This window comes from Dipodomys merriami, unplaced genomic scaffold (assembly GCF_024711535.1).
Source record: "Dipodomys merriami isolate MVZ:Mamm:240054 unplaced genomic scaffold, mDipMer1.0.p SCAF_11, whole genome shotgun sequence".
NCBI lineage: Eukaryota > Metazoa > Chordata > Mammalia > Rodentia > Heteromyidae > Dipodomys > Dipodomys merriami.
The window spans coordinates 39,356,947-39,377,182 of NW_027202382.1; the positions used below are offsets into that span (position 1 = coordinate 39,356,947).

At 43.5% G+C, this 20,236-nt stretch overlaps 1 protein-coding gene across 7 annotated transcripts in view; it reads right to left on the minus strand.

Moving 5' to 3' along the window:
* Positions 1–20,236, minus strand: part of Dennd1a (DENN domain containing 1A) — a 482,983-nt gene that overhangs the window by 131,026 nt on the left and 331,721 nt on the right. For all 7 annotated transcript variants that reach the window (XM_070013301.1, XM_070013293.1, XM_070013274.1 and 4 more), the window contains one exon: positions 15,271–15,396. In XM_070013301.1, the coding sequence (XP_069869402.1) occupies positions 15,271–15,396 (126 nt within the window). The remainder of the gene's footprint in view (positions 1–15,270; positions 15,397–20,236) is intronic.

Here is a 20,236-nt window from a genome sequence, read left to right on the forward strand (position 1 = left end):
AACCAAGATGCTACACAGTCCACATTTCCACACCAGGACACTGCCACTCAACAGGATCAGAGGACGCCTGGGGCCAGTAGAAAGACCAACAGTGCTAGAAGCAGATCGACTTGGGTTCCATCTGACCCCTTCCCCAGCAATGACATGCTTGCTTGCCTCTTTCTCCTCTGGGCAATAGTTGTGACACCTGCGGACTTCCAGAATAGAAGAGATCAGAGGGATAAGACTTGATTCATTTATTTGGGGACTGGGTCTCTTTGTTGCCCAGGCTGGTCTCAAATGTCTATATTCAGATGGTTCCTATCTCAGCTTCTGGAGCAGCTGGAGCTATAGGCATGTGCCTATAGGTTGGGGACTTTATTTTGCCTATGTGGTTGCATCTCTAAGATTCAAGAAGACTGTGTAGAGGAGAACCTTGGCAAATGCTTGTTCACAGCTGTTGAGTTAAATGAGTTCAACTCTCTCTGCTTTAAGGTTTGTTTTTTTTTAAACCTACCAAGTCAGGTTACAAATTGTGCATCCATAACCAAGAAAACAGAAATAAAGAGCAAGCCTTATCTTTCACCCTACTTTTGTTTAACACTAAGATAAGACAGGTCACCACTGGCACAAAGCTCCCTTCACAGAGTAGATGATGACCTTTTAAGCTAGCAGTTGACTTGCTCAGGACAACTTCAAGCTCTTCAGGCCATTGTTAAGGGTGTGAAGATGAGAGAAAAAACACAGTGCAGTAAGAAAATGGGAAAGAAAGTCTAAGGCAACTTGGCAAATGAATAATGCCAGTGAGCTGTGACTGATGGGAACAGGGCTGAGTGGAGACCTGCCAGCTCACATCACTAACAGGGACCAGCAAACCAAACATAAGTAATCTCTAGCTAAAGCCTTTCCAAAACTCCTGCCACGCCTCCATGGAATGTGACTGCTGGTGAATTGGCCATTGCTGGGTGATGGATTTGTAGTGGAGAGAAGATGAACAAGGGACAAGTACTTTATATTTGCCATGTATTTAATTCTTAAACAATTTTATGAGGGTGGCATATCATCCCTATGTAATAAATGAAAATCCTGCCATTCAAGGAGGTAATGATGCCCAAGGTTTCACAGCTTTTTTATATAGTAGCTGTCCTGGAATCTCAACTTTCTTTAGTTCATATCAGATGAGCTCCTACAATACAGGGAAAAACTTCTCTTACACTTGAATTCCCAATATATAACTTACAAGCTTTTCCTCACTCTCCAGCCTCTAGGAAGAGAATATACTACACCATTTGACATTTACTAGTTAATAATTGTTAAGCAATGAAACTTTGGCAAACCTACTGAAGTGTGCAGTAGTCAATCAATGTATGTGGAGTTCTGGGGTTCCAGCTGGCTCCAAGCTCAAGGTTTTAAATAATTTGTTCTTGTTTCATTATGTAACAGGAACCATCCAGATATAGGACACTTTCATTGATATCACTGAAGTAGAGACTCTCTTTCCTATTTTGTAGTTGAGGAAACAGGGCTCAGAAAAGTAGAGTAACTTGCCTAGACTCATACAGCTTCTAAGAGGCAGAGTCCAGGTAGCTATTAAGTGTTACTATAACCCCAGGAGCTTCCTAAGTTACTCTCCACATTCTATTTGCTGGGGGAAAGGTGTTGGCTCTCTAAACAGCCTTCGATCTGGGGCTGGCAGTGCTGATTCTAAACGTGCTTGTCCTCAGACTTGCTCCTGTGCTCCTACTCCACTCTGCACAAATAGAAGGCTGATTTTGGTTGTGGAACTCCACACAAGGAATCAGGGAGAGATGCAGAGAGGGAGGAGAAACTCTTTCTCTGCCTGCTTGGATAGGCTGTCCCACCAGGACCCAGTATCTGTGGGCTAGCCCCTTAGATACCAGCTTTACTCAAGCAATGTGGCCCCTGGCCTTGGGATCACCACATCTGCAGCTGCTTTCTGGTCATCTTTCTGCCCGCCGCGCACACCCCCTCCCCCGCCCCCACTTCAGGACATACATAGGCATTTTCTTATTTTCTCCTTTAGTTACCATGGACAGACCCCGATACACTGATAAAATTGCTGAACCTAGGGGGTAAGTGCAGAGGCCAGGGGTGCGGGAAGGACCTGTGGTCCTAAGCCAGGACTGTTCAGTGATAGTTGGGTCTTGGGTCTCAACACCACCTGTTGGCCAGAAACCTTTGTCTGGCCAGACAAGAGAGGAGAAGAATGTACTTGTCTTTTTCCAAGGTCTTTAGTCTTGAGGTAAAAATACACTGTTGGTATCCTAATTCCATGCCCTAGAGCAAGGCAAATTTAACATCAACCATCAGCTACAGCAGCATTCCTCACACTCTTGTGAGGGGCACTGGGTGTATGCTACGGTAGTGGGAATCTTGTGGTAAACAATGTTTTTGAAAAATGCTGGGTTAAACAAAGTAAACATTGTTTTTCAGTATCAGGGCTTCAATGATGTGTGTTATACATTTTTAAAAAGTTACAGTATATAGTATTTAACAGTTCCAAATTTTATAGGATTAGAAAACACATCAACATCTTGTAGACATAATGTTTCAGGGAACACTTTCAAAAATGCTAGTTTATGGTGTTAGGGCTAAACCCTTTAGGTCTTCCAAGGTTGCTCATGGACTAGAAGCTAGCCATAAGTCTTTCATCCTTAGCCACTGATCCTCCTGTTGGTGCTCTAGTCACAGGACCAATGACAACAGGTCCTCCCAAAGCCCCTGGCCTCTGCACATGCTACTTCCTGTCCCCACAGGAAGACCTTATCTCTGGTACATCCTTTCCTGGGAGGCTGCCCCTCACTGACTAGCAGAAGTGATTAGTGCTATCTTTAAACACCACCTACCTGGTATAACATTCTGCTTTGGCAGTTGCCTGCCCTTACTGCCCCCTCTGCCTTTTAGACTAACCAAGGTCCAGGCAGAATGGGCACCTGGTAAGCTTTACCAGGAAACCATATCAAGGCTTGACTATAACTGATTCCAAATTCATAGTAAAATTAAAATTCCAAAACAAGCTAAAATTCTATTGTTATGATGATCCTTAATAAATCAGCCATATACTAATGTAGCTACTTTTACTGTGGTAAAATACCTGACCTTAAAAAAAAAAAAAAATCCCTAAAACTAACTGAAAACAGCCATCAAAAAAACGTGGGCTAATGCTGCCTCTGAGAAAGCTGGCCACTAGGTGTCAGCCCAGGAAAAGATGAGGAAAGGCTGCATGAAACCCCTGTTTTACGTCTTCATCCAATTATCACTATAAATATCAAATATTTAAACAACAAAATATTAGGCAATTAAAACTATCTATTAAGGGAATGTTTTTAAAAAGATATATAAGATTTTGACATTTCCCCTTCGCAAAATAGTTTATAAATGGTGTTAGTTTAACCTGTATTTGTCAGAAGCATTTGCACAGATTAGAGGAATTGACTCCTAAGAGAAAACCAGCTCAGCTTTCTTCTGAAATGCCCTCGAACTACATGTAACATGGACCATATGGTAGTCACCACTGCAGAGAGCGGCCAGGGGAAAGGGTGTGCTCACCAGAATCAGGCAGATGGAGAGGCCGAATCCTGACTCTGCCACTTCTTAAAAAGAGACATAACCTTTCCAAGCCTCTGTTTCTCATCGGTAAAATGGGGCTGTACTGCTTTTGTAAAAATCAAGTAAGGGAATATGTTATATAAAGAACCTGGCACATAATAAATGCTTGATATTTTTTCTTCTCCTTAAGTCTTAATGATTTGTTTAAGAAAACTGGTTTCGGCTCCCAAACAACTAAGCATATTCATTGTGAGTAAGAACTATGATAATTTCATTCATTCAAAAGACAGTTATTGAGAATCTCCTAGGTACCAGGCTCCGTGCCAGGAGTACATGTGTAAACATGATTCTCCACTGTCTTACAGAGCAGGTTTCAAGTTCTTTGTGGAAGGGTAGCATCAGGCTGAATATAATGTAGTTGATTATTTCAAAGTCTATCACCCCCACAGATAATCAGTGTGGATGCATTTCCAAGAGCAGGGAGGAGGAAGGAAATCTACACATTTATCTTCTACTCTCTCCGAGTACCATAAACCCCTTCCTTCCCTCTATGTTGCTATACTGCTTCTGTGAGCTACGTAGAGGAAAGACTGTCCCTTTTCCTAAGCTCAGTCTAGCTATACATAGGAGGATATAGAGCTCCAGATTGTCAAATGTTGTTATTTCATTAAGACGAATCAGAAAGGCATTCTTTTCAGAGTTTCATTGGAGAAGCAAAAGACCCTAAAGCAACACTGATTTAAAACACTAGTAACAGACACCATATCTGTTTACCACTGCTTCCAACAAAGGTACAGTGTCGAAAACTGCCATAGTAGGTCTGGTTTAGTCTATGAATGTACTCTCCTTTTATATGTTTCTAGCTAGAATAGAACAGCTACTTCCCACAATGATTCCTAAACATTTCTGGTCAGCTACATGCAGCTGTGGCTGTGCCTTTGTTTATTTAGACACATTGTGTGTCAGTTTATTCTTCTATTCTCAGATGAAACTGTGGGTGATATACTTTTTGGACTTAATACATCTACATTATACACATTGTACAAAGCTGAAATATAACCCCCACTCTCTGACATAGTATAAGCAGATATCATTCATTCACTGGCTCTCCATTGATTCAACATTGAAGAACATTTACTCATCCTAGACTATGTTAGGGGCACCAATGGGTAGGAAGAGTCCATCCAAATGAAATTAAGTAGGAGAAAAGCTAGGATTATTAAATGAGACCAAGTTAAAGCCTAGAATTCCTCTGGGATAAACTAAGAAACACTAGCTGTGCTTTATTATTCAAGTTTTTACAACATATAGGCATTTCGTTTTCATCATGTTCAGCGATGCTCTTTGAAATCATTCAGTTGAGCTTGATCACGGTGTTTAGGCAGATTTCCTGCCAGTTCTCATTTTCTTTCATTTAGGGAACTACTTTTCACTTGGGCAGTCTACTTCCAGAACAATGGTTCTCAGTTCATCAAGAATTTATTGTACAACTCTGAGGGAATGGGACTTGCAACAACACTAGTTCCTGAACAACACTAGTGTCTCTGTGCTGTGGACAGTGGTGATTTGGTGACAATAATAAACAATGGCCACTGTCTCTCAATATGCAAAAAAAATGTTTTGATGAAACAGAAAAAAATAATTACCCCCCCCCCCACGCATGCACGTGTGCGCGTGCGCGCCAGTACTGGGGCTTCAACTCAGAGCCAGAACTAGTTCCTTAGCTTTTTTGCTAAAGGCTAGTGCTCTACTACTTGAGCCATAGTTCCGCTTCTGGCTTTTTGGTGGCTAGTTGAAGATAGTCTCATGGACTTTTTTTCCCCCCCTTGGGCTCAGGGTGGTAGGTTCTGGCCTTATTCCCAATCTACTGGCTTCAAACTGTAAATCCTCAGATCTCAGTCTCCTGAGTAGCTAGCCACTGGTACTCAACATTTTTATGCATTAAAAAAAAAGTGGTTTTATTTTAAACCCTTGCAAGGTACCTATTACCCTCATTAGTCAGTGTTGGCAAGCAATAACATGAATACTCCAATATTAAAGGAAATAACTAAGTATGTGATTCCATTCAAATCTTTTCATATTATTTGACATGAAAGACATACTCTGATGGTTAGCTGAAGAGACAGGACTAAGAGGTTGTTTTGTATGGCCACAGGTACCCTGACACTTGCTGAACCAGCATGGAAACTACTGTTCTAGAATGTACAATTGATTCTCCTCCTCTACCTTCCTATCACCCAGAAATGGTTGCTGTCATTTAGCTACTACCTTCTCAGCAGGCTCTGTGCTGGTGTTTTATAGACATCTACAAAGGAGGTGCAATTTCCATTTCCCAAGTGAGGACACGAGGATGAGTGACTTCAAGTAGAATCAAAACCCAGGTGGCTTGTGAGGCTGTGCTCCCTGGGTCATACCTGGTAGCTTCCTCAGCTACCCAGCTTCAGTGGTGCCTCCCAGAGACCCAGTAGTGCAAACACCTCCTTTTATCCCCTCTTCTTGATGGGACATAATTTTGACTTTGGATGGCAACTAAGCAAGAAAAAAAATGGTCGCTGGTAGTTTCCCAGCCCTTTCTGTGGACTACTTCAGACTCTGGCTAGTGCATCTACTTAGCTCAGGCTGGTAGGTTCTGGCCTTATTCCCAATCTACTTGCCTGAAATGGATGAGAAAATAAGAACGTCTTTCACCAAGTTTTTCTAGAGAACATTTGGGGCTACTTAATGCTATACAAAGACACCAACATCTATGCAGCAAAAGCACAAGCTTGGTACAGAACAGTTTGGTGGTTCTTCAAAAAGTTCACTGGGGCATGGCTCAGTGGTAGAGCATTTGCCTACCATATATCATTCCCTTGGTTTGTGCTTTAGTACCATACAACCAAACCAAACGAAATCAAAACAAAGTTGTTATTTTTTTAAATAAAAAAGACTTGAATTAATAAATGAAAAAACCCAAGCTTACCACTTTGTAACTCATACAGAATCCATTTTTAAGCAACAAAAATATTGTTAAACATAAAATTTCCACATGACCCAGCCATTCCACTCCCAGGTATAGATCCATAAGAACCGAGCGTAGGCATTCAGACCAATACTTGTATACAAATGTCCACAACAGCATTATTCACCATAGCCCAATGGTGGAAACTTAGATGTCCACCAACAAGTGAAAGGGAAAAGAAAAATAAGGTCTACTCATATGGTAAGTAGGGTAACATTTAGTATTAAAAAAGGATGAAACTTTGGATTCAAGCTGCAACTTAGATGAACCTTAAAAACATTATGCTAAGGGCCAGGCGCTGGTGGCTCACACCTGTAATCCTAGCTACTCAGGAGGCTGAGATCTGAGGATCTCGGTTCAAAGCCAGCCCGGGCAGGAGAGACCGTGAGACTCCTATCTCCAATAAACCACCAGAAAACCGGAAGTGGCGCTATAGCTCAAGTGGTAGAGCGCTCGCCTTGAGCTGAAGAGCTGAGGGACAGCGCCCAGGCCCAGAGTTCAAGCCCCACAACCGACAAAAAAAAGAAAAAAAACATTATGCTAAGGGAAATAAGCCTGACAAAAAGAGACAAATAGTGTATAATTCCACTTCTATGAAATACCTTCCACAGGCAAATCCATAGAAGCAGCAGGTAAGAGGTCACCAAGCACTGGTAAGGCAGAAGTGTAAAGTTATTGCTCAATGGACAGAAAGTGTCTGTCTGGAATGATGAAAAATGTTGAAAATAGTAGTAATGGTTGTACAATATTGTGAAAGTAAGAGACAATTGAGCTGATTTCCCATAGTTGAAGTGTGGGGGGGAGGAGGAAGGACTCTGAAGTCAGAGCTGGCTTCCATTCCCAGCTCTACCATTCTCAAGCTGTGTGGAAAATTACAAACCCTGAGCACGGGGTTCACAGGTATACAAACCATTCACTTTCAGGACACACCTCCTCTCTGCCTTTCCCATGGGTTTCTCTCATCCTGATTTCTCACCTTGCTATACAGTATGTAGCCTCTTAGGATGCCTCCATCCTCATTTAGCACATCCCTTCTGTGTGTTCTGAGAATCCTCTGCTTTTGTGGACGGCAGGGAGTACCTACCAACCCATCAAGGGCTCTTCATACATCCTATTCTGGACCCTTCTCTGCATACTGGAAGTTACCTCCTCATAACATCACCATAAATTTGCCTCTACATCACAGGCTCCTGCATAAGACATATTTCTTCCACTCAGAAAGCTCCAAATATAATATTACAAAGCTTTATTCCCAAAGGTTTTTGGGGAAAATTAATTATAGTGTAGAAAAATGAGAGATGGAATCAATACCCAATATGGGAATGTGGTCATGGTAATATTCCTGTTCTGGATGGAATATTCTGTAGCAATATAAAAGTACTTATTAGGTACTTATGGGAGGGAGGGGCAAACTCTTTGTACCATGAGAAACAAGTAAATACATATAAGTATATATATATAAAGTTCAGTGGAACTATAGTGATGCCTTAGTTTTCTTCTCGTATTTTTTGCTATACTAAAGTAAACATAGACATAAATATAGGCTCTCCTTTTAAAAACCATGAGATCAATAGTTCTACTCAAGCAGGATACAGATACACATGGTATCTTTCCAATCTGCTTCAACATAGCCTCGTGCATTCATGCTTGAAAGCCTGGCTATCAATCTGCTTTTCTCTTAACTTCTGTGCCTTCAAGGGGTTTTAGGTAGATAAATATGACTCAGCAGAATCATGTGCAAAATCAGGGCTGGTAGGTAGATGACACCTGTGCCCCTTCAGCCAGATTTGGAATGAACTGAGAAAGCAGGACTGGAGTGAGCAGGCCATGGCCTGTTTACACAGCTTATTCACAGCCCTAGTCCCAGCACTAGGCCCCCGTGGGCAGGGGCTGGCCCAGCCAGCAGGCAGGCCTCAAGAGGACCAGGCAAGCTAGCTGATAAACAACTCCCACAGTGCCCCATCAGACCAGCCTTTCTGCAGACAATGCACAGAACAAAATGCGCCTTTGAGCTCCCAAGACCATGGACTCTGATCTTTGATCTGACATTTCCTAAGGACTGAAATGGCCACACAAGGGGGATGTGCCTTCATAGGCCTCACCTTAAGACAACGCCACGTAGCAGGAGATGCAAAGCTCCAAGCAGAAAAAGGGAGAAATGAAAGCATACGAATCTCTTTTCAAAAGGTCTTTAAAACAGAGACTACTGTGATAGGAAATGTCTTTCAAAGAAGGTAGGTTAGTCTTACTCGATTTCATGATCATATTATTTTAAACAAAGGAGTAAGGTAAGAGATTCTTTTAAAAATTTATTCATTCTCCCTAGGAGGGAGAAAGGAGACCATTCAAGGCAACTTCAAGAATCACACTGCTGCGCTCACCCTCCCAAAGTTGCCATTTTCTACCAGAGAAAGGATCCTTGGCCTAGCAATTAAAATCATTTGTCTTTTATCCCCTTCTTGCCAAAAAGGACCCCAGCCCTAACTAGTTAATCCCCAACACACACTGCTACTCCCAGAGTTGCCTGGCAACTGCTAGGAGGCGTGTCAGAGAGCAAGAAAGGCCTAAATAAATGAGCTGGAGCCTGGACTGCGCTTGACATGGATAAAGGAGGTTTCTCCGAATGGGGCTTCCTGGCTGCTTGTGGTTCTGTCATTTAAGTAAAGAAGAACAAGTTGGCTTGGCCAATACTGTTAAATGTCTTGGGCTTTGCATCTGATATTCTCCAGGTGACTGAAAAATGGGTCACATGCCCTTGTGATTTTCAGACACCCTCCCCTCTGCCAGGCAGCAGCAACCTCCAAAGCCTACAGCAGACAAGACAGGAAATAAAGTATGTACACTGAACCCATGCTCAGTGCCAACCTCTGCCTCCAACACCTCTCTGTTCTTTCATTACTTTTGCCCATGCTTCCCGTCCATTATTCCAAAATTCACTCACTAACACCTACACATTGTGCCATGCTCTGTGCTTGGTGCAGAAAATACAAAGAATTAAGATGGAATATATAGGAACTGGAACAAAGACAGGGGTGTGTGGTGGAACTTTATCTTGGAGTGAGGCCCACCTGGTTCTCCACTACATAGGAAGTCACTGCCAGTTGGAATCGCCATCCCTATGAAGTTGAATGAGTGCCAGTATTGTGGGAGGCCAATGAGAAGTTGGCAGACGTGGCTGTGGCCGGACACCCTTGTTGTCTCATTGTCTCACTTTCTGAACTTGGTGAGATCCCTTTGAAACATCTCTTCTGGCCCAAAAGAAATATCACCACCAATTACCACCCTGGGCTAGGCCCACATGTGCTCCCACAGACCTGCAGATAGAGAGAATCAAGCTGCTCTTGGCATAGGTCTGGGCTCAGCAATAGGGCCTTTTCCCTCTGGGCAAAGCCCTAGAGCCTCCTTAGCCAGCAGCATTATGAATTTTTCTCAGTAGGAAAGGAAAGCTGGAAGCCAGGGGGTGCAGTGGAGGAGGAATGGCCCATCTGCACCGCTCAGGCCAGAACTTGAGCTCTCTACAAAGAAGCAGGTAAGATGGTACGGCCAAGTAGGAGTGGTCTACCAAGCTGCTCTAAGCAGTTCTTAGGCTGGGCTTGTGGCTCAAGTCTGTTTTCATATTTCTAGCACAAGACAACACACTATGACTATGGGAACTGGTGTCCCATGACTGTACCACCAGCCCAAGGTGGGAAGCCACCACTCCATAACCATGTGGCAAGCACCCCAAATACCACAAAACAGTGAGGAGAGGTGAACTGAAGGGCTAGTGACTGTGACTGTCATCCCCTGCCTTGGGGCTCTGCCCTGCAGAGCATCACCAGTTTCTCCCTTGCTTGATATCAAGGCCTCAGACTTAGCTGGATGCCTTGACTCAGTAAACCCATACAGGATAATATGCTTAAGAAAATCACTGAGACCATGTCTGAAGACATAGATAAAATATAAACCCAGTGTGGTTTAAAATCATGACCATCAAAAGGAACAGAACAGAACAGAACAGTTGGGTGTGGGTGGCTTCTACCTGTAATACTACCTACTCAGGAGGCAGAGATATCGTAGTCTTGTAGCCTGTCCATGAGATTCTTTTTTTTTTTTTTGCCAGTCATGGTGCCTGAACTCTGGGCCTGGGCACTGTCCCTCAGCTCTTCAGCTCAAGGCTAATGCTCTACCACTCGAGCCACAGCACCACTTCCAGCTTTTTCTGCTTATGTGGTACTGAGGAATCGAACCCAGGGCCTCATGCATGCAAGGCAAGCACTCTACCACTGAGCCACCTTTCCAGCCCCCATGAGATTCTTTATTTCCAATTAATCACAGAAAAAAACAGAAGTGGAGCTGTGGCCCACGTGGTAGAGCTCTAGCCTTGAGCACAAAATGAAGCTTAAGGACAGTGCCCAGACTCAGAGTTCAAACCCCAGGACCAGAAATAACAACAACAATAATGAAAAAAAACAAAACAAAACAAAACAGAACTAGGATAATGTGATAGGCCTGGTTACAAATTTGAGGTTCACAACAACTTGATGAAAATTTGTGAGTCAGATATGGTGGTTCATGCATGTAATTCTAGCTACTTAGGAGGCTGAGACTGGGAAGATTGTGGGTTCAAGCGCACGAGACCCCATATTCAACATAAAAAGTTGGGCATGGTAGTGAATACTACTATTCCAGCTAAACAGGAAGATGGTTTGTCTAGGCCTGCCTGTGCAAAAAGTGACCAGAACAAAAAGGAGTAGAGGCATGGCTCAAGCAGTAGAGTTCCTGTCTAGCAAGTATTTGCAAAGCCTTGAGTTCCAAATCCTATTACTGCCATACACACACAAAAATCTGAGTGGGGCTAAGGCAGTTTTCTTTCTTAAAGCCACTTATGTGGCTATGATCCATGGCACTGCAGAGAATCACAGGGGTCACTTGCTAACAGTGATGTTTAAGAAGAAGAGTTTTTGTATGATGTAAACACTGATATTAAACGACTAAAGCAAACTACTAAGAGGAGTACTGGATTACTTTGTCAGGGATCTCCAAACATTGTAAGATGTTGACTAATGATCAAGCAAAATGAACCAAGAGCAAACCGAAGATCCTAGTGCTTGGTTCGAAGAATGCCAATATGGAATTTGAATTCCAGATGATGGCAGCATGGCACTTCCCATGTCTAGGTCTCTGTACCCTTCAACCCAGAGCAGGTGTGATGTGTCCTTTCAGTGCTATAGATCAGAAGTCAGGGCTTGCACATGCTAGGTAAGTGTTCTACCACTGAGCTATATTCCCCAGCCCAACAGAGGAACAATTAAAAGATGAGTGGCTTCTCAGGAAGGTCTTTCTATCTCCTCAGCATTGTGCTGCCCACCATCTTGGCAGTATCACCTAAAACACCATTCTCCCCAGCTATAGAGCCACTGCCACTCCCTCTTCTCACATTTACATGTGTTCTACAGTCACTTTAATGGATCCCCAAAATAGTCCTATGTGGGGAATGTCATTACCCCATTTTTTTTAATATGGGGAGACTTCAAAAACTAAACTTAGGGTTTAAAAACTACCTAGATAACATGGTCCTGTTACTGAGGTTCAATGCTTTGGTTCAATGCTTGCTTAGAAAATTTGGGGCCAACAGTGGCCTTGCAGAAAAGTCATTCTGGTATGTATGGTATACAAATGGGACTGAAAGTGACAAATCTGCCATAGTCTATTGATTCTAAGATGAAAATTTCTTCCCACTCATATCTGAAATCCAACTTGTCTTATAATTGATGGAATCTTTCAGTTATTTATGACTGGAAGTACTCTGTGTGTGTGTGTGTGTGTGTGTGTGTGTGTGTGTGTGTGTGTGTGTGTGTATGTGTGCACGCGTGCACGTCAGAGCTTCATACTCTTGCTTGACCTTTTCATTCACAGATGGCACTGTACCACTTAAGCCACACCTTTTTGCTAGGTAACTGGAGATAAAAATCTCTTGGATTTGTCTGTCTGGGCTGGCCCTGAACTTTCATCCTTGGATTTCACACTTCTGAGTATCTAGGAATATAAGCACGAGAGCCTTTTCTTCCTGTCCTTGCCTTTCCTTTCTTCTCCTTTCCTTTCCTTGTCGAGCGTGGAGTCTGAACTCAAGGCCTAGGCACTGTCCCTGAGCTTTTCAGGCTCAAGGCTAGTGCTTTACCCACTTTGAGCCATACCTCTACTTTCAGTTTTGTAATGGTTCATTGGAGATAAGAATCTCACAGACTTTCCTGCCCTGTCTCTGGCTTTGAACCACGATCCTCAGATCTCAGCCATCTGAGTAGCCAGGATTACAGGCGTGAGCCACCAGCATCTGGTGCATGTTCTTTCTTAATGCTGACTACAATAAAGATATTTTAGGATTGAACGGCAACTCAAATTCAAGGAAACATGCCAAAACCATTGTTTATCTTCCAATAATGCTGTTAATAGCTGTGTAACAATCCCATCTTGTGGATGTACTTTCAGTTACTTTCCTCAGATACCTATCATGACTACTTAGTGGGTTCCAGTGTTTTACCAGTAAAATTCCTGCTGTGAACACCATGGAATTACACTGACCCTCTTACTACCAGTGGCTTGGGAAAGGGTGGACATTTCTTGCCCTTCCTATTTCTGGATCTTCCTATTTCTTCCTTTGTGGTGCCTTTTCCTGATGTAAGCACCTATAGGTTCTCTTCTGAGTCCCCACAATATCCCTTTAACTAGTCTCTCTACCTCTAGCTTTTCTTTCACTCCATCACTGTCTTCCTGATCAAATCTGACACAGGTACATCATGTCTCTTTTCCCTACAGGGCAAATTTCACACACTCAGCCTGTCATCCAAAGCTGCCCAATCTAGTTTCAGCTTTTCCCACAGCCCCATCTCCTGCCTAAAACCCGACTTCTGATAAAACAGCCAGCCCACTGGCCATGAAGGGAAAACCCCGCCTTCCAGCCTCTGCTTGTTCAGCCAGCCCCAGGCCTACACAGGGAGGGGAGCACCTGTCCTTTCCTTTCCAAGCTTTACTCCACAAACCTGTTCATGTACACCTTTCTTACACACTTTAAGCTCACTTGATCCTTACAACAACCTGGAGATGTGGGAAGAACAAGGTAGTCTTATCTATACTTAGTATGTGGACAAACAGATTAAGTGACTTGCACTTTTTGTTGTTGTTGTTGTTGGTCATGGGCTTGAACTCTGAGCCTGGGCACTGTCCCTCAGCTCTTCAGCTCAAGGTGAGCACTCTACCACAGTGCCACTTCTGGTTTTCAGGTGGCTAAAGAGATAAAGAGTCTGATGGATGTTCCTGCCCGGGCTGGCTTTGAACCGTGATCCTCAGTGCTCAGCCTCCTGAGTAGCTAGGATTATAGGCGTGAGGCACCGGTGCCCAGCTGTGACTTGCACTTTTATACATCTGTGTAAAACTCCAGAAGTGCAGAACCAGGGTTCAAACTCCTGGGCTTCTGTCTTTAAATCCACCTAGCACCTCTCAGGGACAGATATCTGTATATTAGAAAATCTTCCATGGAACAACGTGTGCCCAGTTGACCTTTAGCACTATGTGCCAGATTCTACATACATCACAACCTCAAGACAGTGATTAGAGTGAAAATACTTCCAGCCTGTAGGGTCCTAGTCAGGAACTAAGGAACACCTAAGCCAGTAGTCCTACTGTCCTTTCAGGGTGACAATATTTTTCTCTCACAACATCATCAGGCTGGCCTGGCCCAAGATGATAACAAAAACCCAGAGTCATTTCACTTGAAAACAAGCAAGTCATAGGAACTTGCTTCAGGCTGATGGGCTTTGAGGACTAAGGGAATGGAAAGCAGAAACAACAGCACTGGTCCACAGGCAGTGTGACCTGAGCAGACCCCTCTTACAACCCACTTGGGCGGGGCTGGGCTGGGCATGCTTGTTCTTGGTTAACCAAAAGCTTCTTACAGAATCTGGAGAAGTAGAACTGCACTGAGTTTTAAAGAAGACCCAACTTTACAATGTATTGCCTCACAAGCCAGTAGAGGAGGAAGTGGCGCTGTGGCTCAATCAATAGAGTGCTTGTCTTGAGCTGAAGAGCGCAGAGACAGCACCCAAGCCCAGAGTTCAAGCCCCACAACCAACCAAAAAAAAAAAAAAAAAAAAAAGAAACAGCAAACAAGCCAGCAGAGGACATAGAGTGAACTGAGGTTTAGAAAGGAGAGGGCCATACAGGAGGCTTACATCATCTCCTGCTCCTCCGTGTACTTTGTATTCACTCAAATCGCCAACAATACACAGAAGCCATGAAGGTGAATCCCTAGGACACTTTTCTTCCTCGAGTATGGAAGAAAAGGCCCTTTGAGGAACCAGGGACAGCAGGGCACAGAGCAGAAGCTTTAGGACTTTGGGCAAGTCATTTTCTTCTCTCCCTTGAGACTCAGTTTCCTCACAGGATTCCTCACGGATATCCTGTGAGCCCTCAGAGAGACAACAGCAAGGGTGAGGGCCTGGCGCCATATTTAAGACACAGGCAGTGGGGCTTTCATTTCTTCCTTCATTGAAGCAGCAAAGGCCTCCCAAATGACGCTTGGCCCCCTCATATGACAGGTGAGACCAGGAATTCCTACTCCAGATACCCTCCCCCCCCCACACACAAACACACATACTCTCACTCCTCAGGGGGAGTAAAAACTGAGTTAGGCTTCTCAGCCCTGACCAAACATGAAGTTGGCCACATGCCCATGGACTACTTACCGGCTCAATTTTCAATGCGTTTCGGTAGCTACCAAAGAAAGCGGCCTGGGCCTTGAGGAAGGCTCTGGCCACACCATCGCCTGTGGCTGTGGAGACCTTCTTCAGCCTGTTCTTCAGGGAGGAGATCTGGTGGTGGAAAGGAAATACAGGTTGAGGGCAGGCTGCAGGAGGGTTAGATTTGATAGACTGCTGAAGGAGAAAACAGTATCAGTGTAGTGTCCCACCCCTCCCAGTACTGGGGAAGGCACCTTGGAGCTCCACATACTAGACTGTAGGTTACCACTGGGCCATACCACCAGCCTCAAGCACATCTATTGAAACTATTTTTTCAAGTACTTACTATGTGCTACCTAAGCACTCCCACAGAAAATCTCTATTTTTTCCTTCAACAGTTCTATAAGGAAGGAATTGGTGTTCCTGTTCTTTGAGAGTGAAATGGTATCTGAGAAGTTAGTTACATGCCTAGGAACAACCCAAGATGGAGTTTGAATTTAAGTCCTATAACCTGAGCCCAACTATGCAAAGACTTTTAGTTCTAATTCCCTCTTTAAGCTACTTACAAATATTAGAAATAGAAGGTTAATTTATATATCTTATACATCACAATGTAAAGCAATAGTTGCAGCAGGTTAAAACAAAATAAACAAGAGATAGTAATAGGAAAAAAGGCAAAGAATCGGGGGGGGGGCCAGATTTAACATGTAATTATAAGTTACATAGTGGCTAGAGATAGACTTCAAAATTGAATTAACAACCTCCTAGTAGTCAAAGCAAGAGGGGAACAAGAAATTGGTCAAGATTCCCTGGACTATGTTTTATAAACAAATCAGCAGCTGAAGAGCTGCTAGTGTCACACTATTTCCAGTGTGCTCTTCATTCACTTCAGGATGCTACACTGGACAAACTTCAGAGTGCCCCATTTATCCTATGTCCCATTTATATGGTATCCTGTAATTATGCAATGTGGTGACCTGAGTCATTCATTCATATCACAAATATTTATTATGCTCAGGATTATTTTATTTTGTGTTGGTCCTGGAGCTTGAACGCAGGGGCTAGGTACTGTCCCTGAGCTTTTGTGCTCAAGGCTAGTGCTCAACCATTTGCATCACAACTCCACTTCTGGAGTCTGCCCAGGCTGACTTTGAACTGTGATCCTCATATCTCAGCCTCTTGAGTAGCATATGCCACCAGCACCTGGCTTGCTCAGAACTAATTTAGCTGCTGAGGAAACCAGGTATGGACCTTGTTTGCATTCAGATGACAGAAAAAATGCAATGTGGCATTATTTCTATGCATGTCTGTTAACAGAAGTTGCCAAGAATGCCAGGAAAGCCTTCTAAAGGAAAACAGGCTTAGAGTAAGAATTAAAGGACAAGTTAAAGCATTTAACTAGGCAAGGGCTGAGAACTGTGTGCTAAATCTGGAGGGTAATGTGCAAAAGCCCTGTGGTAAGGAGTTCAGAGAATAGAAAGAACTGGGCTTCAGCAGAGAGAATGAGGGGGAAGATGGCTAAGATGAAGCTAGAGGGGCAGGAAACAGAAAGGGTCTTCCTTTATTTTGAGAAGTGGACAGCTAGTGGCTACTCCCTACATTAGGAACACATCTCAGGAAGCCACTACTGTAAACTGTTTAGATATGGATTATCTATGTTCTGGTATTACTTTAAGGATAAAACAGAAGATTAGGTTTAGATAATCCATACATCACTTATAAATCTGCAGTGGTAATTCTCCTGGGCACAGGATCCACATCTTTCCTCAGAGTCCTCCAGGTGCGTACAAGCCAATAAACATTAACCATCATTGACCTGGGATGGACTACATATACTAGAGAAATGGCCCATAGATACTATGTGTTGCTGCTAAGGAATTTATTTAGTTAGTTAGTTTGTTCATGTCAGTGCTGGGAACTGAACCCAGGGGTTCAGTTACATGTGAAGCAAGTACTCTACCATTGAGCAACATCCCTAGTCTCTACAGGGGAACTTACAAAACTTACGGAGGCAGCTTACTGAGATATATTTCACCTATCACAAAATTCATTCATTGAAAGTATATAGTTTTGAATGTTTTTTAGTATACTCACAACTCAGACAGCCATCACTACTCCCTAACTCCAGAACATTTCAACATCCCCCAAAGAAATTACATATTGTCAGATGTTACTCCCCCCCATCAATTCTAGCTCATACTAGCCAAAGGCCACTATTGACCTACTGTCCCTGTCTATGGATTTGTCCATTCTGGACATTTCATATAAATAGAATCAGATAATAGATAGTATAAAATGATTGAATTTTTTTCACTTAGCACAATACTCATTGCAAGCAAGCTTTATCCATGTCGTAACATGTATGAGAATCTCACTCCTTTTTAAGGCTGAATAATATTTCACTGTTCCATCGATAGCACACCTTATTTACCTGCTCATCAGTTTCTCCTTTTGGGTGATTATGAGTAATGCTGCCAAGAGGAGTCATATACAATTTTTTGTGCAGAATCGGCAGGGATTTTGAAGTGAGACCCTGAATCACAAAAACTGTGTGTTGCCAGACCTTGTGTGTGATAAAGACAAGCTAAAGGCCAAGTAAAGTCCCAGAGTCCAGTGCTCAGCTGGCCACTAGTAAGGGTTAGCCAAGTGTAGGAGGCGCTCATGTGCAGCTGCTGCAGGATGTGTCACCCACACTGAGCTGAGAGAAGGTCATGAACAATGGGAACAAGCATGGGGCTGCCTACCCCACCACTGCACACAGGTAAGCCACTGAACCCCAAGATCCTCTGAAAGCCACAGGCATCTATCTCAGCCCCGGAGATAGAACAAGTGTGCAGTGCCTCTCCTTTCTGGAAGCCGTGAGCCCCAACACCACAGTAGTGAGAGCCCGAGGAGTGAAGCAGGCTGCTTGGTACGTGGGCACTCTGACATGGACTTTCAACTTGAAATAGAAATAGGAAAAAGCAACAAGCTTTATTAAACTGTTAAAAAAAAATATCGCCCACCCCCCCCCAAATAATAAAAATCTTGCCCCACTTGATGACCAGGGTGACATTTCCATCCTTTGAAATGGTGCAAGCCACTGTCGCTCTTCTGGTTCCTCAAAGGCCTTGGGCCACCTGGGCCGCAGATTATTCCTCATTTAACCTTCCCTGGCCTTTCCCTTTCATTCAGAGGTGTTTAATTACCTTGGATTCACGAGCTGCACTTCAGGTGAGCCTCTCCTAATGGCCTCATTACCATTTTACACAAAGAAGGAGTCGCTGATTGTAACTGAGCAAATAGGAGAGCGCCTTCCAGCCTGAAACTAACGGAGTGGTCCTGGGCTCCTGACATCCTGTGACCACCTAGGCCAAGACTTCTGAAGACCTCCCTCATCCTGCCATACAGAGAAGCTTTTGTCTTGACCCGTCACCACTTCAAACTTTGAAACTGCAAGTCTATGTGCATCTAATAGCTGGAGACAGCATTTGTCTTTTAAATAAAAGAGAGGGCAGAAAATGGGAGGCTTAACTAACCCACCATAACACATCTAAAGCTGAACTTGAACCCTGAGGCCTCCTGAGGGTGCTGGTCACATCATTACATTGGGGCTCAACAAGGGTAATTTGGGGGTGTTGGAAATGCTGGTGGGGATGGCTTTCTCCTTTAATCAGGTGTCATAGGAGGAAGACAGAAAACAAAGGTAAGAGGTCACAAAATTGCATTCATCAACTCTCCTCTAAGGCTGCCCTCTGCTTCCTCTGTGTCTCATCTTTGTAACTACAGTGCCATCTAGCTAGCTCTTGGGTCAGATGTCAGATTCTGTACTTCTCCACCCCTTCCACAACCATTCTCACATCTCATCAACACCACCTACAGGGCCTGAGTCTGCCCTTGTCTCTGGGTGTCCAATGACCTTGGCCCTTTGAGGCCACACTGGTGGTGGTACCCTAGGGCTCTGTGCTTTCACTTTCTCCTCAATGCTCTCTGCCTACATTACTCCTTCACCAACCCTTTACTGGCCCATCCTTTGCCATCTCTTTCCCAGAATAGGTTGTACAGGCATTCCTCAGTTGGCATTCCCCCTACCTGCCCTGTGGAGCATTTACATGATGTTACTGCTCTCCTAGTCATATATCTCCAGTCATATATCATTAACTCTGACAGAGTTGTCTCTTGCTCCTCCTTGTCCTGTCTATGGACATACATTTACTACTTGAAAGACCACCCAAGCATCCATCAGTAGGGGCCCACGAAATAAGTTACATCATAATGAAATGCTGTGAAGTTGCTAGTGGCACTGTACTAGAAACAAATATGGATTAAAAAAAGTTCAAAAATACTCTGAAATGAGAAAAATGTATTTCTATTATTATACAGTAATATATGTATAACATGGATCATTTCAAACCTTATGTAAATATATATATACACTTAGTTAAAACCATAGGAAGATGCTTTCACTTTTTATTTTATATACTTGATTGTTTTGATTATCCCTTATAAAAAACATATGTTACTTCTATAATAAAAAATTAAAGTGAGGTATTTTTCTTTAACAGTCAAATTACCCATTGCCTTAGGGTACAAGAAAGAGGCAACCCAGATGTCTCCCCATCTGTGAAGACTCTTCTGACCACTACGCCAGACTCTCTCCCACCACCCCACTCCGGCCCCCATCCCAACTGGTTCTACTGTGAGCTGCAGAGTCTTATACCTATTCTGCAAGCCTGGGAACTGGAGCCATGTTTTTGGACCAGTGGAAGTATTCCACACTATCTGCTGAATGCAAGAACAAATGAACAAGTACTTCAACATTGTGAAAGGCATTTCCAGCAGAGGCACCTCTGCTTGGAGGTAAGCCTAAGATCACATTCTTTGGTGATTAAACATTGAGGGAAACTAATTGTAACTGGATAGAAGCAGATGCGCATCCCCTTCTGCAGATTGCATTGCTAAGACACAATCAAACTACAAAGAAAATGAACCT